Source organism: Pongo abelii, chromosome 2 (genome assembly GCF_028885655.2).
Source record: "Pongo abelii isolate AG06213 chromosome 2, NHGRI_mPonAbe1-v2.0_pri, whole genome shotgun sequence".
Taxonomy (NCBI): Eukaryota; Metazoa; Chordata; class Mammalia; order Primates; family Hominidae; genus Pongo; species Pongo abelii.
The window spans coordinates 133,295,648-133,317,878 of record NC_085928.1 but is presented as its reverse complement, the minus strand read 5'-3'; the positions used below and the strand labels follow the sequence as shown (position 1 = coordinate 133,317,878).

The following is a 22,231-nucleotide window of genomic DNA, read 5'->3' as shown; positions in this document are numbered from 1 at the left end:
CTAGGGCTGAAATTCAAGTACCACTTGCAATGACACATGAGTGAAGTGTGTTCTATCACCCGCCAGCCTAGGCTACTGTCACTGAAGATGGCACTTCCTTCTCCCCCAGTGGCAGGGAAGTAGTGTGGCCATTGCTATCCTCTACCTAAGCATGTTATCTGTGGCCTAGGGACCGCCCCACCCCTCCTTACCATGGCCACACACTGTATACAACATTGAAGATCTGATAACAAGCCAGCATAATCCAGCTTTTCCCGTCCCTCCCATGCCAGAGTTCACAGTCTGTGGGCCAGGCAATTGCCCGGTCCGGTCTACCACCATTGGCACCTGCATGAACACTCCTCCCAGGAGACCAACATTGGGACTATGCACCTAGCCACTACCACCCCAGCTGGCACCTATCTATATATGCTACCTGCAGACATGGAGACTGGCCCACCCACCATATTTCAGCCACTACCAATACTAGTGCATAGAGGGACACAGAGGATTGTTCCACCATGGCTGCTGTCATTGCCCATGCCATATTGGCAGGCCAGAAGCCTTGGAACCCACTAACCTTCCAGCCCATGGCTGCCACTATTAGCATCTGAGTAAGCAACATGGAGACCCCAAAACTGGCCCACCTGGACCCACTAACACAGGTGCCAGCATACACCACCCTGAGGTTTACAAACAGGTATGCCAAGCTCACCACTGCCACCACTGTGGATCAAAAATTGGCCTAGCTGGCACCCCAGTGGCCAGCAAAACTGTACCACAACCTCCACTAATAACTGCGTAAGGAAATATCAGATACCACTGATGCTGCCTATAGCTGTAGAATTCATACAGAGACTACACCACTGTATGAACACAGAATCAAAGCCAAAGTGCCCAACCCAACAAACCCCTTAGATTCATCCTCAGGAAAATGTTCTTTCCCTTGACAGCAAATTAAAAAAATTGGAAGAAGCAACTGATACACTAGATATGAAGATATTAAGATATTAACACAAGAACAGGAAACATGAAAAATCAAGAAAGTATGACACCCCCAAAGGAAACACAATAATTATCCAGAAACAGGTTCCTAATAAGAAATTAACAAAATCCCAGAAAAAGAAGTCAAATTATTGATTCTAAAGAAGCTCAGTGAGATGCAATAGAACTCCAAAAAGCAATACAAACAAATAAGAAAAACAATTCAGTATATGAATGAGAAATTTAGCAAAGAGGTACCTATCATAACAAGAGAACTAAACAGACATTCTGGTACTGAAGAATTCATGGAATGAAGTATAAAATACATTCAGAAGCTTCAATAATAGACTAGATCAAGCAGAAGAAAGAATCTAAGAACCCAAATACAGTTCTTTTGAAATAATCCAATCAGAGAAAAACAAAAAAAAAGAACAAACTTTTGTGATATTTGGGATACTCTAACCAAATATGTGAATTATAAGTAGCACAGAAGGCAAAGAGACAGCAAAAGAGTTAACAAATTTGACAAAATAATAGATGAAAACTTCCCAAGTATAGAAAGAGATTTACAGGACACAGGAGGCCCAACAATCTCCAGACACTCGCAAAAAATCTTCATGGCACATTATAGAAATAATATCTCAATTCACTGACAGAGATTCTAAAAACAGTAAGGGAAAAGCATCTAATCACCTATAAAGGAACCCTCACCAGATTAACAGCAAGTTTCTCAGCAGAACCTTACAGGCCAGGAGAAAATGGGATGTTATATTCAAAGCAATGAAAGAAAAGAAAACTGCTAAAGAAACATACTATGTATCTCCAGCAAAATTATTCATAATGAAGGAGAAATAAAGTATTTCCCAAATAAGCAAAAGCTAAGGGAATTCACCACTAAGTCGATCTTACAAGAAATGCTCAAGTGAGTCCTAAATCTGGAAGTGAAAGGACAACATCATGGAAACACACAAAAGTATAAAACATAATTGTAAAGCAAACACACAAATGAAAATAATGAAAGACTCAAATAGTACCACTATAGATAACCACCAAATCACAATGACAAACAATGAGAGGAAAAAAAACGGAATAAAGAATATACAAAATAACCAGAAAACAATTAAAAATATAAAAGAAGAAAACTTCACATATCTATAAATAACAATGCATTTAAATTAAATTATCCACTTAAAAGATACACACTTGCTGAGTCAATTTAAAAAACAAACACCTGATTCAACTATATGTTCTTTACAAGAAATGTATGTTAGTTGTAAAGACACATAGACTAAAAGTAAAGGCAGAGAAAAAGATATTCCATGCAATGAAAATCAAAAGTGAACAGAAGTAGTTACACTATCAGATAAAACAGACTTTAAGTGAAAAAACAGTAAAAAAAAAAAAAAAAAAAAAAAAAAAAAAGGCAAAGAAAGTCACTACATAATGATAAAAGAATAAACCAGCAAGAAGAAATAGCATTCTAAATATGTATGTACCCAACACTGGAGCATCCAGATTCATAAAACAAACATCACTAGATCTAAAGAGAGCAATAGACTCCAGTACAAAAATGGTATAGGACTTCACCCCACACTTAGCATTAGACAGAGCATCCAGACAGAAAATCAACAAAGAAACAGTAGACTTAAAATGGGCTTTAGACCAAATGGACCTAACAGGCATTTACAGAACATTTCATCCAACTGCAGAATATACATTCTTCTCATCAGCACACGAAACATTCTTCAGGATAGACCATATGTTAGACCACAAAACAAGTGTCAATAAATTTTTAAAAATCAAAATTCTATTAAGTATTTTATCAGAACACGTTGAAATAAAACTAGGAATCAATATCAACAGGAAGTTCAATAACCATGTAAATACATGAAAATTAAACAACATGAAACAACCATTGAGCTAATTAAAAATTTAAAATGAAAATCAAAAAAATTCTTGAAACAAATTGCAATGGAAATACATATCAAAACGTGAAGTACAGCAAAAAAGGAAGTTGATAGCTATAAATGCCTACATCAAAAAAGTAGAAAGATTTTAAATAATTTGACAGTGCACCTCAAAGAACTAGAAAAACAAAAGCAAACCACACTCACAATTAGCAAAATGAAAGAGATACTAAAGATCAGAACTGAACTGAACAAAATATAGACTAAAAAAAATGCAAAGGATAAATGATCAATTAAATAAAAATTGGCTCTTCAAAATGATAAACAAGGCCAGGCATGGTGGCTCATGCCTATAATCCCAGCACTTTGGGAGGCCAAGGTGGGTGGATCACCTGAGGTCAGGAGACCATCCTGGCCAATATGAAGAAATCCAGTCTCTACTAAAAATACAAAAATTAGCTGAGCATAGTGGTGCACGCCTATAATCCCAGCTACTCGAGAGGCTGAGGCAGGAGAATTGCTTGAACCTGGGAGGCTGAGGCTGCAGTGAGCTGAGATCATACCATTGCACTCCAGCCTGGGCGAGGGAGCGAGACTCCGTCTCAAAAAACAAAACAAAACAAAACAAAGGATAAACAAAATCTATTAACAACTAGCTAGACCAACAAAGAAAAGAAGGGAGAAACCCCAAATAAATAAAATCAGAAATGAAGAATGAAACGTTCCAACTGATAACACAGACATCAAAAAGATGATTAGAGACTATTATGACCAACTATGCACTAAGAAACTAGAAAACTTAGAGCATATGGATAAATTCTAGGAAACACGCAACCTACCAAGATTGAATCAGGAAGAAAGAGAAAATTTAAACTGTCAAAAATGAGTAGTGAGACTGAATTAGTAATTAAAAGTCTCCCAACAAAGAAAGGCCCAGAACTGCATAGATTCACTGCTGAAAGCAAACATATAGAGAACTAATACCAGCCAGGTGCAGTGGATCATACCTGTAATCCCAGAACTTTAAGAGGTGGGGGATTACTTAAGGCTAAGAATTTAAGACCAGCCTAGGCAACATAGTAAGACCCCATCTCTACAAAAAAGTATTTTAAAAAATAACCAAGCATGGCAGCACATGCCTGTGGTCCCAGCTACTTGGGAGGCTGAGGTAGGAGGATCACTTGAGTCCTGGAGATCAAGGCTGCAGTAAGCTGTGATTATGCTATTGCACTCCAGCCTGGGTGACAGAGTGAGACTGTGTCTCAAAAAAAAAAAAATAATAATAATAATAATAATAACGCAGATAACAAATGCAAACCCTCCTGCAACTGTTCTATATTTTAAAGAGAAAATAATTCTTCCTCACTCATTCGGCAAGGCCAGCATTACCCAATACCAAAACCAGAAAAACACAACAGAGAGAAAACTACAGGCCAACGTCACTGATAAACAAAGTTGCAAAAATTCTCAACAAAATACTAGCAAATTAAATTTAACAGCATATCAAAAAGATAAGAAGCATGATTAAGTGGGATTTGTACCGAGGATGCAAGATGATTAAACATACACAAATCAATAAACATGATGTATCACATCAACAGAATGAAAGACGAAAACTATATTATTATCTCAATAGACTCAGAGAGAACATTTGATAAAATTCAACATCTTTTCAAGATACAAACTTCCCATTAACTAGGCATAGAATGAATATACCTCAGTAAAGGCCATATATGACAAACCCACAGCTAACATCATACTGAATGGAGAAATGTTGAAAGCCTTTTTTCTAAGTACAAGATGCCTATTTTCAGCACTTCCAGTCAACATGGAAGTCCTAGCCAGAGCATTCAGACAAGAGAAAGAAATGAAAGGCATTCATATTGGAAAAGAGGAGTTCAAATTTTTCCTCTTTGCAGACAACATGACCTTGTGTTTAGAAAAAACAAAAGACTTCATCAAAAAACTTGTAGAGGTAACAAACAAATTCAGTCAAGTTGCAAGATACAAAATCAACATACAAAAATCAGCTGCATTTCTATATATATATACACATATACACATATACACACATATACACATATGTGTATATATACACACACACACATACACATATGTGTGTATATATATACACATATATATGTGTGTGTGTGTGTGTGTGTGTATATATATATATTAGTTTTTAGACAGAGTCTCACTCTGTCACCAGCCTGGAGTGCAGTGGCACAATCTCGGCTCACTGCAACCTCTACCTCCCAGATTGAAGTGATTATCCTACCTCAGCCTCCTGAGTAGCTGGGATAACAGGTGCATGCCACCAAGCACAGCTAATTATTTTTGTATTTTTAGTAGACATGGGGTTTCACCATGTTGGCCAGGATGGTCTCAATCTCTTGACCTCATGATCCGCCCACCTCAGCCTCCCAAATGCTGGGATTATAGGCATGAGCCACTGCACCTGGCCAATCAGCTGCATTTCCATATTCCAATAATGAAATAGCCAAAGAAAAAAACAAAGACAGCAATATCATTTACAATAAATGCAAAAAATAAAATACCTAGGAATACATTTAACCAGAGAGGTGAAAGATCTCTATAAGCTAAACTATAACATACTGATGAAAGAAATTGAAGAAGATACAAACAAATGAAAAGACCATCCCATGCTCATGGATCAGAAGGGTTATCATTAAAATGACCATACTTCCCAAAGCAATCTACAGATTTAATTCAATTCCTATGAAAATACCAACATAATTTTTCACAGAAATAGAAAAAACAATCCTAAAGTTCATAGGAAACACTAAAAGAGCCAAAATAGCCAAAGCAATCCTGAGCAAAATGAACAAAGCTGAAAGCATCACATTACCTTACTTAAAAATATATTACAAGGCTGTAGTTACCAAAACAGTATGGTTACTGGTATAAAAATCGACACATAGACAGATAAAACATAATAGAGAACCCAGAAAAAAATGCATATATCACAGTCAACTGATTTTCTACAAAGGCACTAAGAACATACACTGGAGAAAGGACGACCTCTTCAAAAAATAGTGCTGGGAAAATTGGACGTCCATATTCAGAAAAATGAAACTGGACTTCTATCTCTCCTCATCTATAAAAATCAACTGAAGATGGATTAAACACTTAAATGTAAGACCTAAACTTATAAAACTGCTAGAAGAAAACATAGAGAAAACACTTCAGAATACTAGTCTAGGCCAAGATTTTGTGGCTAAGACCTCAAAAGCACAAACAACTAAAACAAAAATAGGCTAACCAGACTATGTTAAACTAAAAAGCTTCTGCACAGCAAAAGAAACAGAGTGAAGAGACAACCAGTTGACAGTTGAATGGGAGAAAATGTGTGCAAATCATTCATCTGAAAAGGAATTAATCAGAATATACAAAGAACTCAAACAACTAAACAATTTAAAAAAAGAAAAATTCCATTAAACAGTGAGCAGAATGGCGCCAGACATGGTGGCTCACACTTTTAATCCCAGCACTTTGGGAGGCCGAGGTGGGCGAATCACTTGAGGTCAGGAGTTCAAGACCAGCCTGGCCAACATGGTGAAACCCCGTCTCTACTAAAAATACAAAAATAAGCCGGGCATGGTGGCACACACCTGTAATCCCAGTTACTTGGGAGACTGAGCCATGAAAATCACTTGAATCCGGGATTCAGAGGTTGTAATGAGCCGAGATCCTGCTACTGCACTCCAGCCTGGGTGACAGAGTGAAACTCTGTCTCAAAAAAAAAAAAAAAAAAAAAGTCGGAAAGAACATGAATAGACAATTCTCAAAAGAATACATATAAATGGCCAACAGGTGTATGAAAAAATTATCAGCATCATTATTTATCAGGAAAACGCAAATCAAAACTAAAGATTACATATCATCTTATCCTAGTTAAAATGGCTATTATTAAAAAGACAAAAAGCAAGCTGGATCCTGCGCCTGGCCAGCCCCGCCGGGTCTTCCCTCCGGCCCACCTGACCGCCACGTGTCTCTCCTCCTCCCCACCTCGTGGCTGGCAGCAGCCCTCCAGCTTTGGCTCCGTGTACTGGCTCTCCCCGAGCAGCTGCTCAGGGTCGACCCACACCCCCAGGCCTGCTGACGTCTCCCCCGGGAGCCTCCCTGGCCCGGGCCAGACATTCGGCACCCGGGAGCCCCCTCAGGCTGTCAGTACCAAGGAGGCTAGCTCCTCAAATCTGCATGCGCCGGAGAGGACTGTGGCTGGGTTGAGTAAGGAGCCAAACCCCTAGCTGGCCCCCGGTGTCCGCACAGCCTTCACCACGGAGCAGGTCTGCACCTTGGAGGGCGTCTTCCGCACCACCAGTACCTGGGCCCTCTGGAGCGGAAGAGTCTGGCCAGGGAGATGTAGCTCTCAGAGGTCCAGATAAAAACCTGGTTTCAAAATCGCCGGATGAAACACAAACGGCAAATGCAGGACTTCCAGCTACATGGCCCCTTCTCGGGGTCTCTCCACGGGCCCTCTGCTTTCCACTCACCATCTTCCGGCCTTGCCAATGGCCTGCAGCTGCTGTGCCCTTGGGGACTCCTGCCTGGGCCCCCTGGCTGCCCCTTGGCTCCTTCTGGAGTCTGACAAATGGATCAGAGGCCCTGGCCTCTTCGTGGGCTTCCTGCTGCGGGCAGCCTCTGGCATACCACCCCCCACGCCCAGGAAGTGGCGTGCATAAGCTGGGACCAGCCCTGTCCACGGGGCCCTGGGGCGTGTGTGCTCTGCCAGAGACAGGGGATGCATTTGAGGAAACGCCTCTGACTACATGCCTCCCACACACGCGGTCTGTGCAGATCGCATCTGACGCCTACCCGGAGGACTCAGCTGTTGTGTTTACATCGTGGCGGGCACCTCTCACCCTGACCCTCGCAAACGTTCTGGAGATTTCTGGAGAATATATTTGTTAAAGCCACCTCTTCACTAAAAAACAAACAAACAAAAAACAAAAAGCAATAGATACTGCTGAAGTGTGGAGAAAAGGGAACTCTTATACACTGTTGGTAGGAATGTAAATTAGTACAACCATTGTGGAAAATATTGTAGAAATTTATCAGAAAACTAAAAATACAGCTACCATATTCACCAGCAATCCCACTACTGAGGGTCTATCCAAAGGAATAGAAACCAGTGAATATATCAAAGGGATACCGGCACTGGCATGTTTATCACAGGTCTATTCTCGATAGTAAAGAAATGGGATCCGTGTAAGTGTCCATCAATCAACAAATAGATAAAGAAAAAATGTGGTATACATTCACAATGGTGTACTATTTGGCTATAAAAAAGAATGTAATCGTGTATCAGCAACAAGGATGGAAGTGGATATCATTATTTTAAGTGAAATAACCCAGGCACAGAAAGACAAACATCGCATGTCCTTACTCTTGTGGGAGCTAAAGATGTTAATCATATAAAGGCAGAGAGTAGAATAATAGATACTAGAAGCTAAGAATGTTGGGTGGGTGAGGGGAGGATGAGAAGAGGTAGGTTAACAGGCGCAAATACACAGTTAGATAAAAAGTATAAATCCTATCTTTCCACTGTAAAGCAGAGTGACTATAGTTAAGAACACATATTGTACATTTCAATGTTTCTAGAAGAAAGGATTTGAATCATTCCCAATGCATAGAAATAATAAATATTCAAAGTGATGGACGCCTCAAATCCTTGACTTGATCATTATACAGTCTATGCATATAACAAAATATCACATGTACTCCATAAGTATGTAAAATATTATGTACAAATAAACATAAATATGCATTTGGCACAGTGTGTTGCTGGGTATGTTTTAGTTACCCTTCCCTCTCCTATCCAATATAGTATAGGGTACATTATAACTGCATATTAATAAAGGATGCACGAATGCGTGAAGAGTGGACAGATGGAGAAATAAGATATTCAGTAATAGTATTGTAATCTAAAATATCAATTACTTTTCTAGGGTAAACATTTTATGTCTTCTCAATTAGATTCCCTCATAAACAATGTGTTTTATTAAATACAAATTACTATAAAAATTGTTATTGGAAAAGTTCTTATGTCAGTCCACTTGTTTTATAAATTTGAAAAAGATTAAACTCATACATTTTATTAAACAAATAAAAAAGTTTTAGCTTGACATGGGGCATGATTAATGATTGCATCAGTATAACAGGCATAAATTGGAAGTGTTTCAGGCAAACTAGAACGACTAATCAGCCTACCTAAAAATGACCCATAACCTTCAATGGCACTAAGAGTTGATGTTATGCATCTCTTTTTTTTCCTTCTAATTGCACCTGTCTCTTTTCATACCTTATCCTTGGATTGTATTAATGATCACATGCTATTTTTAAAAAGTACTAGAAATATTTGAGCTTCTTATGAGACTAGTCTGAAACTGGACCTCAAGTTTTTTATTTCATCCTATTCTACTTCCTTTATCCCTTTCCCCCTGTGAGTACCCCTTCAGTAACAAACAACTTTGCTGAGAAGCCCATTTTGGGCTCTGCTTCTAGAGGACCTAACCTAAGACACTGGGATTTGGTGTGGCTAGCAAGGTATAGCATTTTTAGAAAAAAAGAAAACAATAGGAACAAAGATAGTTTTCAGGGCCCTGTTTTGCTTGCCTGCACCTCAAATCTCAACAATGAAATTGGTGGCTTTATGATGGTGGTTTTGTTCATGAACTAGCAAAGTATTAAGATAGCAAATGTCTCCTTAAAGGGAAGGGTACAAATTGAATGTGAGTTCTCTAGGAAGGGTAAGATAAACCTAATGTTGTGGGTTGATTTGATTCTCCCAAAAACATATGTTGAAGTTCTACCTCTAGAAGAACCTGAGAATGTGGCTTTACTTGGAAATAGGGTCTTAGCAGATGTAACTAGTTAAGATGAGGTCACACTTGAGTAGGATGAATCCTAAATCCAATATGACTGGTGTCCTTATAAGAAAAAGAGAAGAGACAAACATGCAGAGAAACGAAAGTCATGAAGACACATAGGAACAAGCCCAATAAATGACAAAGGCCGACACTGGAGTGCATATCTACAAGCCATAGAATGCCGAGGATTGCCAGCAACCACCAGAAGAGTGAGACATGGAACAGTCTTCCTCTGACACCCTAAGAAACAACCAATCCTGCTAATACTTTGATTTTTGACTTCCCACCTCTAGAACCGTGACAGACTACATTTTTTTGTTGTTTCAAGCCAACAAAGTTTATGGCATTTTGTTTCAGAAGCCCAAGGAAACTAATACACCTGAGTATACAATGGTAGTGAGTTAGCATAAAATAGGCTTTCCTAAATAAATCTGGCAGAGCCATATCTGTACCAAGCATCCCTGGCAACTGTGGCCCTGTCTCTCCTACCTCTCACCTAAAAGGAATCCAGAGGAAAAGAAACAGTGGCCAAAATAGACCTCGTTTTCTACCACCCTGTATAGCATTTTGCTTCCCATAAGTTCTGCATCTTTGGCTAAATAAATCACAAACTTGCAGAGGTTATGATTATCTAGTCTTTTCCATCATAGCCCAACCCACCTGAAATGCTCTGACACTCTAGAAAATAATTCTAATTAATGAATAAAACATGGTAAACTGATAATTAGCTTTCGAAGGTGAAGGTGAGCTCTTTAACAGGAGAGTAATTCAGTAATGTTCTAATTGTGTTCCCCAGCATCAGAGTTTACCTGACACTTCATTTTTGCTTCAGCGTAACAATTCCCAGCCTGTGTTTAGAAAGATCATGTACAACTTCTTAGGATTTGGCTAGAAATTATTCATAATACCTGGATTACACACTTTGAGAAATACGAAGTTATATGTTATTCAAGCTTCCAAATCCAGCTGTGGCAAGGGCTTTCTGGCTTGGAATACTCAATGGAAACTTATGAACAGCCCTATTTTTTATTTCTAAGCAAAACAATATGAAAGAGACCTTTGCTATTAGATATTTAGTGATTTCAAAAGTATAGATGCTAATATCAACGTTAATTGGGTCAGTTTATTGCATAGGCAGATGATAGATATTTAGCATGTGAAGGATAATTCTGCATTTTAAATGCTGTTCCTAAATGTGGGGAAAAAGGGGGGTTATTTTGAAAGTTGATAAAACATTTTTGTATGGATCTTTTTCAAACTGATAATCTGACAGGTTACATGTATTTGGGGGAAAGTGTCAGTGGCCCTCTAAAGAATCAGAATGTATTCAGCAAATGTATATTCAGAAACAATATTTCTGAATTTTCTTCATATCTAACTTCAAGAGAGAATTAAATAGGTAAGGACTTGTTTTCATATGAAAAATGTTTGGTCTTTCTTCCTAAAGTCCAATTTCTGCTATTAGCAGAAGCCAAACCTTCCTGTAGAGAAACACAAAAAAAATGACAGAATTTGTTTCTTGATATGGTCACCCACTGCATAAACCAAATCAAATCTTTCCTAGGTGTCAACTGTAAGAAACCCCACACACACTCAAGTCATTAATTTGTCACAGGTCATATTCTGGTAAAGAAAACCTTTATTGAAGGTGTTGCTTGTGAAAAAAAACTCCCCTTGTTGAAAATGCCTATCCAAAATAATAATAAAAAACATTACAAGGGGAACCCATTGGGAGAGAAGGTAGATGGATGAAGACCCTTAAGACTAGCTAGTAAAAGAGTACCTGGTGACTAAGAAACTGTAAACCATGCTGGGGGTTGCAAACCAAACTGATTACAGGGACTGGCAAAAAGCAAAGACTGGGGCCTCCAAGTACAGATTGTAGAAAGTTGTAAAATTCTGTTTTGTCCAAAGGGGCCAGTCAAAGTTCATTTAGCTAGTTCTGCAGCTAATAAACACCTAGTGGGAATTCAGTACCAGGGTGCTCTCAGATTTTTTTTTTTTTTTTTTTTTTTTTTTTTTTTTTTTTACTTTTCAAGAAAAATCAGAAATTCTCAATTTATTTTATTTTAATTTTGGAAGCAAATGTTTATTTTTCCCTTAGGCATACAATTCTTTCAGAGGCTTTAAAGTTTACTACTGTTTTTCCCACAAAGTCTATTCATTAAGTCTCCTATTAGAGTTATATTTGGGCATTTTAAGGTTGTTTTTATAATGTTACATCATGTCTAACTTTTTTTTTTCCACTTTTCCTTTTTCTTCCCCTCTTTTTAGTATTATTATTTCTGCTTCTTTTCGCTAAGATGAAATATAAAGACATCAGCCTTAGAAGACCAGTAGAGAAGGTTTCAGGCACTTGCTGATACATTCCTTCTTTCCTAGTTAAATAAGTTTTGAACACACGAACCAGATTTCTTTTACAAATAAGGTGTGTCATCCATAGCTCCCCACTGGGATGGAGCACTGGTATCAACACCAGAAACGTGTTTTGAACTAACATGGAGGAAAGGGCTGGTTTTGTAAATAGGTGAACCTGGTATTTGACTACATAGTAGTCAGGAAATTGGTGGAGTCTACAATCTGTGGGGCTCTGGTGTCTGGAAAATTTTACAGTTGCAGATTGATGTGAGCATATAGCATTAGGCAGAATATTCAATCCAACTTTCCATTTTATAATGCATACAAGGAGAACAATTGTGTTGCATCATTATTACATCAAAAAGTCTAACTTTTATTCACTTATAGAAGATTCATATTGACTTAAATATGGTTATGGTAATAAATGATAGGCATAGAGAAATGCTACTGATATCTTTCATGTTCATCTCTTCTGAGTTGAAATATAATTAAACCTGTTAGTTAATGAGCCTGATAAATTATTTTGACCTGTCAGAATAGACTAAAAAAATTTAGCAATGATAATTTTCAATTTGGCAGCAAGTATGTACGTATGGATAATAATTTTTTTACAATAGTTTTCTCTGAATATTCATGTGTTTGAATTTCAATATAACACCATTTGTAGCCTTTCATTTTTGGTATATTCATTGTATATTCAGAGAGTGTGAAAGAAAACCTTAGTTGGTGCACATACTTTTCATCTCCTGTTGTTCTTGAACATGAATGAGAACTTACTGCAACACATTTTCTTTTCCATGTGTTGGTGTTAACATGTTTTTAGGGGCTTATAGAATTTTAAATGTGGATAAATGATTTTTCCAAAGGTTCAAGTTTGGATTTTCTCTATCCACCAGGCTTAATCAGTCTAGCAGTGTCTTTAGTAGCAGATAGAAAATATAGAAATTCTCATTTTAAAAACACTTTTTTCAAAGCTGTTTGGGAACTAAAATTAAAAAACAAATTCAGCCCTATGGAAACATGGACTACCATCTTGCAACCTCTTGTCTTCACTAAAATTTTATTTTAGCAAAGGCCAACCATAAAGATTCAAAGTTATGGGTGACATTATTTTTCTGCCTTATATTAAGCTGAAATGCTCTAAGTGGTCAGTTTAAGTATGAAAACGTTTACCTTGTTTAACAAGGGAGAAAGAAGGGGTAATGGAACCAGCATCATTCAGAACTGAATGAAAATAAAACATTTTACTTTTTTTCTTTAATCAACACGTTTCTTTTGATAAATAGTCATGAGACGTGTTCTGTGAGTCACTACAATTCTCACTTGGCACTTGGAACAGTCGTGTTATATAGGTTTACCATAACTCTCAGAACAGGAGTATATTACAAACAAGTGGAGTAGAACATATAGAATACCCAATTTGTTCTAATATTCCTCTTCCTTAGAGCCTTCAAACTTAAACCAAGATGAAAAAAAAAATGTTTACCAAACTGAATACATTGCCTATGGATTATCTGCAGAAGAGAGGAAAATAAGCAACCATTTTGATTCCACAAACCAAGTGAAGAATAAGGACATAAACAGACCAATGTCCTGATACCACAGGCAATGTTATATTTACCTGGACAATTTTGATATTGTCAAAGAGAGAGGATATAATGGCTAAGGATATTCCTAGAGCTGCTGAAGGAACCAGAGAGCTTTCATCACATAAAAATATCACTAGTGTCTTTCTTTTACTAAAACTGAAAAGTTCATCTTAAAGAATTCCTGATAAAAATAAATATTAATTTGTTCACAGCTGCAAGTTTAACTTAGTACAGAACCACAGACAAGATAAACTGTGCTATATTTTAAAATTCTGAGTCAATAATATTGAAAGCAGCATCATTTTATAGTGGGGGAAATTATTGGCATATGGGGGATTTTATCACATATCATGTAGAATGAGAAATTGATGTTTGGGGAGATGTTATCACATGACTTAAAACAGAAGACTGGCATAAAACAAACTATATGAATTGCCTTAATTATTATTATTATTACTTTTTTTAAGAAAAAATAGTACTTTACTGGTATACAAAGGGTAGTTCTTTGGGTTTTTAACGAAAACAAATATAACATATAGAATCATCATTCAACTATTGTAATATAAAACACAATAAAATCCTCCCTCAAGTTTCCAAGCCCACCTGGGGATATGCAGAACCTCTGATGAAAGGTTTATTCAGTAAAATTTGACAAGATGTAAAAAGCAAATTTATTTATTGAACACGTGGGCCATAAGGGGGCACAAATTAGCATTCTGAGCATTTTGGCTTCTGGTACTCAAGTCAGACTTCCAGAAACATTGATAAAGATGGAACAGGCAAGTTTGACGCCAAGATGGTATCACTGTGGCTGACCAATGATTCGGAATCTCACATTGGTGTGACTAGTGATTATAGTTAAATCAATGCTTTGTGCCCCCACAGCTTTGTTAGTTTTTGTAAAATCAAATTCACCATGTCAACTGTACCTCCCTCCAATGCTTGTGGTAATGCTCTTTCAAATGAGGTATTCTTGTTAGCAGGTAAAACCTTATATGATCCTTTGCCAAGAGATTGATATTAGATAAAACCCTGGTTATATTTTTTAAGCCATAAGAATATAAGAGGAGAAAAATCACATGAATACTTTTCCTTTATTTTTTGCAGGGTCACGAACATGTAGAGCAAACCATAGTCTATTTTTAATTTCAAAATAGTGCTCATGTTTGTGAATATTAATGCCAAAGTTTTCAATAAGCTTGGTTGTCAAAAGAATACTGCCTTCAATTTATAGTCAGTAATGCATGTAGATTAAGATATTTTTAGATCTCAAAACTAAAGTTCAAATTGGCTCATGTTAGTAAATACACATACTTATCACTCAATTTATTCGACAGTGTCTGTTTGTAGTTTTATTGTGAAGAACAGCCATTTTAAAATAGCCAAACATCCAGTTTTTGTGAGAGCTGAATATTTCATCATACATTGGATAACACTAAATTTTCCCCAACTGACCACTCTTAGTAGTCAATTTAAAATTTGTTGTAAAATTTCAGTGAATTAAATATTATTAGAAGAAATTATTGACTAAAGTTAAGGTAGGAGACCTTAGTTGAAACTGACATAAGATTTTTGCTGATAAAACAAATGAAAGAAACTATGACTAAAAATATTCCCTGAAGAAACAATGTTCTTTGCATATAGCTCCATGTGCAGATCAAAAACTATATTTTTAAAAACACTCCAACCTTTTTTCAGGACAAAAGAGAAAGCTAGTATAGCTACAAATGATGTAGCTTTGGCATCAGGTCAGTTCCATCTTAAATATGTAGTAATATAAACACTGTAACTATAAGTCGCATTTTGAAACAACTTTATGAAATTTATAGAAATATGGCTTAGATTTTGGAGCTATTTTGAGTAGCAAATGACTTGCTTTTACTAAATTCAGCTTTTTTAAAAGCACATTTCTGTAATCAGTCATTATCCCTATTTTTATCAGAGAGAATCATCAAAATGTCAAGTGAATTGGCCCAGTTTCCTCGTAGATGATTGGTAGTGAAGCCAACGACTGTGCTCACTGTTCTGTGATGCTCGATCTTGTGCCCAGATCCCTTGGCCACAAGGCTTTTTTGCCAATATCCAGTATTTCCACACATTTTTCTATAATCCGTTTAAAAACCAGATGCCATAAAATGGAATTTTTCTTGACTATTTGATAAGAGTTAAACTTTCCAGGATCTCACGAACTTAATTTCTTTTTCATCTCTACTAATGTTAGCATAACATCATAAGAGACATAAAGCATCTCATGAAGGGTCTTTATACAATATTAGTTGCCCCTATCCCTAGGGTCCTATACTGAAATTATATAACAATGTGTGTTAAGTTGGGTTGACAAATGTCCAATAAAACCCACATCATTATTTTGGTTAATAAAATTTAACACACTTCACTATAGCTTCAAAACTCTCTGACATTGTTTCTCAATAGATTTATGTTGAACAATCCTATTACTGAGAGACTTTAAAAAATATTTGTTGTACTGGCAAAAATACAATCTGGGTTTCCAATTAAGGCTCTCTCTGCTAATTTTCCGTAGTCTTGTTATACCATGTCCTGCACACTACCTGCATTTGAGGAAGATTTTATAAGTGTTCAAATTCTATACTCAAAGTCAGTAGCTGATGTGAAATGATACAATTGTATTGCCCAACTCAAACTGTTAGCATAATAGTCTTGCTAGAGTGCGTAATACCTTAACATTATATCTACTTCCCAGCCCCTCCAATACCCTAAAATGATTAATGCCCCAAAATGATTAAGATTCCCAAGTGTGAAATTGGAGTTCCTTTTCTTAAAGTAAAACCAACCTAATCATTGAAAATAAAATGATTTTGCCATGGCTTTGTGAAAGAATGACAGGTACTAAGACTCATATTTTTACAATTCTGTATGTGTGTGTATATAAGCATTAATCTTAGAACTCATCACTGTACTATTACTTATTTTTAATTATACTTCTTTGCTCACAAATCATTTTATCCCTAATCTTTAAAAATTGTCTTTAGAGATGACCTGCCAGTCTGAAAATAACATGATCCCATTATCTGCTGTCTTAGTTAACCAAACTCTAAGATACTGTACCTGATCATACATATTAATAGTCAGATTTTACCTCATTTGACAAATACATTTTAGCAGTTTCTACAGTCAACTTAGCCACCTAGGAAGGATTAGTTTCCATCACTGAGAAGAGGAAAGAGAAGACCCTCAAATTGAAGGTAATGTCCAGTCCCTCGACATCTGAACATTGATGACCCAACCAGAGAATTCTTTAAACTCTGTGACTCTTCATGACCTGCATGAACTTCTGATAAAATAACACATATGATATTTTTCCAGAGTAGAACCTGCCTTTTGTCACCATTCACATTCCGGTAAGTTGTAAGTCCATTCGTGGCAGTAACATGAGCATGACATGTCAACATATCCATCTTTCATTGGACACCCTGATACCACTCTCAGAAATAGTATGTAGGCAATGGAGACCTACCATAGAAATGATCCATTTCACTTCCTGATAGTAGCCTCTCTAGTTACTGAAGCAAACCATACAAAAACACAAGAGATGCTCCAGAGATAAATCTCCCCATGTAGAAAGAAAAAAAAATCAGCAAAAGTCAGGTAAAACTTTCACTGTTAGGACTCAGTTTAAATAATTCCTGTAACAATGACAAGAGTGCATAACTGATATACTTGTCTGTGGAAGAAATGGTCTTAATAAGGCAACCATTACTTAAAAAACATGCAAACGCAGGACAGAATTAGTTATGGCTTAGTCGGGACCCCTTCCTATTGAAGAGAGAAAGTGCAACAAAAGAAATAAGGATGATGCATTTAAATTGCTGTTCCCTTCCACGCCCCCACTGCCAGCTGTCTATTGCCTTTTTCAGGGTTGGTTTTGTTCAGAATTTATTACATTCTTGACTGGGAAAATAGAAGTAGCATATTTTACATGATGTTGGCATAAGTGCAGTCATAATAAGTGAGTACTAAGTGAATTAGCAACTACTCCAATATTGGTGAAATGTACATTCTGGTTGAGCATATGAATGACCTACAATGTGGTTTACACTCAGGATGGAAGGAATACAGAATATTTTTCTGGAAATATGCAAGTATGTGAGTAGCTGCATAGGTCGCTCGAATAAAGAATTTTTATTCCTGAGAGGATAAAAGCAATGCCCCTCTAGTGCTGATATATTAAACCAGCTTAGCTATTAATCACCATCATCCATTTTACTGATGAAGAAATTAAGGACAAGGCATTATTAGTTGACTATTTAAGTTACCCTGTTGGTCAGGGACAAAGTCTACAATAGACTCTGGCTACTCTAAGGCTCCTCATTGCTTTTTCCACCACTTCATGCTGCTTTTGGGTGAATAAAGTTATTAATACAATGTCATCCATGCTTATGTATAGAAAGGTAATTTTCTACTTCAATTCAGATCTAAAGAAACAGTCCTATATACCACTTCAGTTATCTTTTAGCTTTGTGATCTGATTTCTTCAGAACAATTGAAACATTACACTGGTACAAAGACAAAGATATTAATTTAAAATTTAATTGTAATTAGTGATATTTATTGCTCATGTCTATGTGTTGGTTTGTGCCTTAGAAACTCAAATAGGCACAGCCACTTTGATTCTGTTTTGAAACTTCTACTGTCTTTTAATTCTTAGTATTTCATGATTTCCTGCTCTTTTAATTTTCAAATACATATAAATACTCCTTTGCTAACTAGTTTCTTGGCAACAAAATATGTAGCACCTTTAGAAAAACCAAATTTCATCTCTGATGATAATGGCAGTGAATTACTGCAATAGATCAGGAGAAGCCCAATAGTACCTAAAGATAGAAATCCTTTCAAATGAGGCAGGGGTGATATAAATTGCCAAAAGCCAAGTATGTTTGCTTATGTGAATAAAACAAGTACTCTTCAAAGTTTAGGTCCAGTGAGAGGAGCAGTTTATCATATGTAATCGCCTGTTTTCTCGTAAGAGAAATACAGTACCTCCCCAATGACTGTTTCCCATTTGTCTGGATGATCTGGTTGAGGTGCAACAATGCTTTTTCCAGAGGCATTTGGCTTCTGCAATGCATTTATATTTGTTTCAAATGAATCAGAGCTGCTTTCTCTATCACTTTCCTTGCCATGGTGTGATGCATGGGAAGGAATGTGTAACCATAAAGTCAGACCACCCTCAGGGATTTTCACAGCACACTGCTGACCAATCTAAATTGTGGATCTTTATTCATGAAAAAAGTTCCCTAAGGGAAAAGATACAGTTCTATGGCAGCCTGAACTATAATGGATGTTACTCTGGTATTGGTAAATATATGGAGTGTGGGGGAAACAACTCACAGAGAATCCACTGTAAGTTCTGTGGTTAGGCTTCATCCTTTATTAGGTAGTGAATAAAAGACAACTGATGCTTACAACTCCAATTTAAAAGACCATTTAAACAAAAATGGTTCCATAGCAAAGTGAGGCAGAAGGGATCCAGGTATTTCTGAGATTTCTCATATGGCTGATGGAGAAAATATGGCTGATTTGTTTGTTCCCAGCAAATCATTAAAGACAGTAATGCCTTGTGACCCAGGACACTGTGTATCCCATAGGCCCCGATTTCTAGTGGACTGGCTCATTCACTTTGGTGAAAATGGGGAAGAACAGCAAAAGCACGTTTTAGTGAGACTGCATTAATTAACACTAAGTTCTCTAACAGAAAGTGAGGCTGTATCATTTTTAAAGATTGTTGGATAGGGACTCAGGATGATTATGGAAAATCAAAATATTTGACATAACAGAAAAGGGAAACTAAAGTTCAAAATGGTTAGAAGCTGGTCACATGGGATACAGACAGAGCCCCAAACAACAGACTTATGGGCAACTATCCACCTGGCTGAACTATCAGGGTCTGTAGGTGAAAAAGGAAACACTTGCTAAAACTAGAGAATAGAGATGCTGGTAAATGCAAAATCACCAGATACTTTCAAAACAAATTTTAATGCTAATCAATATATTTAACCAGGGAAGCATGGTTTGAAATTCTTTCTACCAGAATACTTATGGAACACATTATCTTCCCTTATTCCTTCCTTTTTTTCCTTCCCTTCCCCTTCCCCTTTCCTTCCTTCCTTCCTTCCTTCCTTTCTTCCTTCCTTCCTTCCATTCTTCCTTCCTTCCTTCCTTCTTTTTTTTGTTTTTGTTTTGGTTGGTTAACAAAAGATATATAAAGCCAACTGCTTTAAAGATTCATTTATATGACAAATTTCTATAGCTAGATGGTGGAGAACTCCAAAAAACCATGTTTAATGTTGAGCACCAAGCACGCTATGGGTGTTTCTTAAATATAAAATGATAAGTGCTAAACACCTATGTCTCAAATGGTTTCCTCTTGATTCTTTATACCTCTCCAAGGGTTACAACACTTTGAGAGCAGTTTCAGGAAGGCCACACCCAATCCTTCCCTATATTTTTAAATAGTCTTTACAAAACCTTTTCAAAAATAGTTTTTTCTCTAAACCTAAATCATGTATGTTTTGTCATTATTCTAGTTTGAGTGTCATTGTTCCTATTAATGCAACAGACTGGCTGCATCAAACCCCACCATTTTGATAGGCATATGTCAGCTTTCTATGGGAAAAAGCAAATAGCCTTTATCACAAATTAAAGGCACAGCTATTTTTATGCCATTTGTTACCAATTTAATGATAACATGTAACACTGGATGGTTATATAATTATTTTATATAGATTTTTTTCTTTTTATAACTTATTCTCTTAATCTTTCTAACATATATACAATATACATATATTTATATATACCCCTGATAAATCTTGTTTTAAAGGTAAAACATCAACTTCTTTCAGCCTGATGGTGAATCTCAAAGGCTGTCAGTATTTCACAACTCCACTGGAGAAATAATTGTCGAGTGGAACTTACCAGTATTTTTTAACACTATGTCATTGGTGTGCAATTAACTCAGATTCATATTTCCTGTTGTTATTAACATTTAAATATATATTAATTGTTTATATCATGTCAGCAGGAAATCTAAAAAAACAAGAAAAACTCATAAAAATAGCTAATGCTTAATTCTGCCATCATACTTAAAGCAGAAACCTTGCCTAAGAAACAACCCTACTGGTATGATATAAAGGGGATACTGCAGAGATGCAACATTCTCTGTTTTTACTGGATATGTACTAAATGAAAGATCTTTACTTTGCATTATCATTCTAGGTTATGATCCTTCATCCTTGAAACAGAAGAGTTGTACTGATTTCTTTCTTAACACCCATGATGCATGGGTTTATCTGTTTTCAGATATAGGTTCATTATAAACACTTCCCTGTTTCCAGCAATATATCTTCAGGGTGGGAAGTTACGACTTCATAAAAAATCACCTTTATTAATGCCTCCCCCATCTCTAAGCTTAGCCCTGTTATATCTTCAAGCTATATAGGAGGGGAGAATGCTGACCAGGGAGACCTCCATGACACCATCTGGTGTATGTTTATTTTTTGACTGCTTATTGGTATGAAATAGTTTTTCATTCTACCTTTGCAATTCTTTAAAACCTAGTGGCATAGATTGAGACACAGCACTATTGTTTTACAAGACATCTACTGTATCTACTTTTGTTGGGATAAATACCCAGTAATTGCTGTCATAGCAAGAGGACCAGCACGGGTAGTACTATTCACAGTGTTGCTTTTGTTTTTGTTTTTTTCCTTTTTTGTATGATTTTAATCTACAGAGTAAATTATTTTATATACATTGGAACCAGTTAATGCCCTTAGACAATGTATAGTTGTTTCATAAAGCAGGAAAGACAATGCAGAGGGAAATAGGTGCCCAAAAGCACAGTCACAGAGGCTTCAGAAGTTCTAGATACCACTACAAATCAATGCTGGAGATCACTTCTAAAACAATCAACGTTCAAGAGGAATGCTTTAATTTGGAGAAAATACCACTCCCTCCCTCCCACCCCCAAACCTCCCCCCCTTTTTTATAACCTTTTCAATTCACTATCAAAAGTCCTGGCTCTTCAGATATACTTTAAACTATAAATAAACACTGCATAGTTCTCTTTTGTTTGTTTTTTGTTTTTTGAAAAATTATTGCAGTACAATTACTCCTATTTGGAATTTAGTAAGGAGCAAACAGCACAGGAGTGTGGGCGGTCCGAATGGGTCCAGGAGCTGGCCGCAGGAGTGCTGGAGGAAGCGCAGAAGTCTGGAACAGTGTTGCTGCTGGAGCAGTTCGAAGACTGAAGGGGGAACTCACTGCCACTGCTGCTGCGGCTGCTGCAGCTGCTAGAGGATTTGGTAGAATTCGTGGAGCCAATGGCTTTGAAGGTTCTTTTGAGAATACTAATTTTACCTGCAAGGGAGAAAAAATATTGTAAAAGAACAACAGTTTTGGAATTTGTACTTAAAACCCAAAATAGCAGGGAGCTTTTAAAATAGAGCAGTAAACAACTATAAAGAAAAAAGCTTCACACTTG

The 22,231-nt window shown here is 36.7% G+C and overlaps 1 protein-coding gene and 1 pseudogene across 3 annotated transcripts in view; one reads left to right on the top strand and one right to left on the bottom strand.

Annotated features, from left to right (window-relative positions):
* Positions 1-6,635: 6,635 nt before the first annotated feature.
* On the top strand, positions 6,636-7,805 carry LOC100444689 (homeobox protein VENTX-like; annotated as a pseudogene).
* Positions 7,806-19,093: 11,288 nt separating this feature from the next.
* The window catches only part of ZNF385D (zinc finger protein 385D), a 981,405-nt gene continuing 978,267 nt past the window's right edge, over positions 19,094-22,231 (bottom strand). For all 3 annotated transcript variants that reach the window (XM_054552513.2, XM_002814010.6, XM_054552514.2), the window contains one exon: positions 19,094-22,107. In XM_054552513.2, coding sequence (XP_054408488.1) covers positions 21,874-22,107 — 234 coding nt within the window. In that variant the 3' untranslated portion in view covers positions 19,094-21,873. The remainder of the gene's footprint in view (positions 22,108-22,231) is intronic.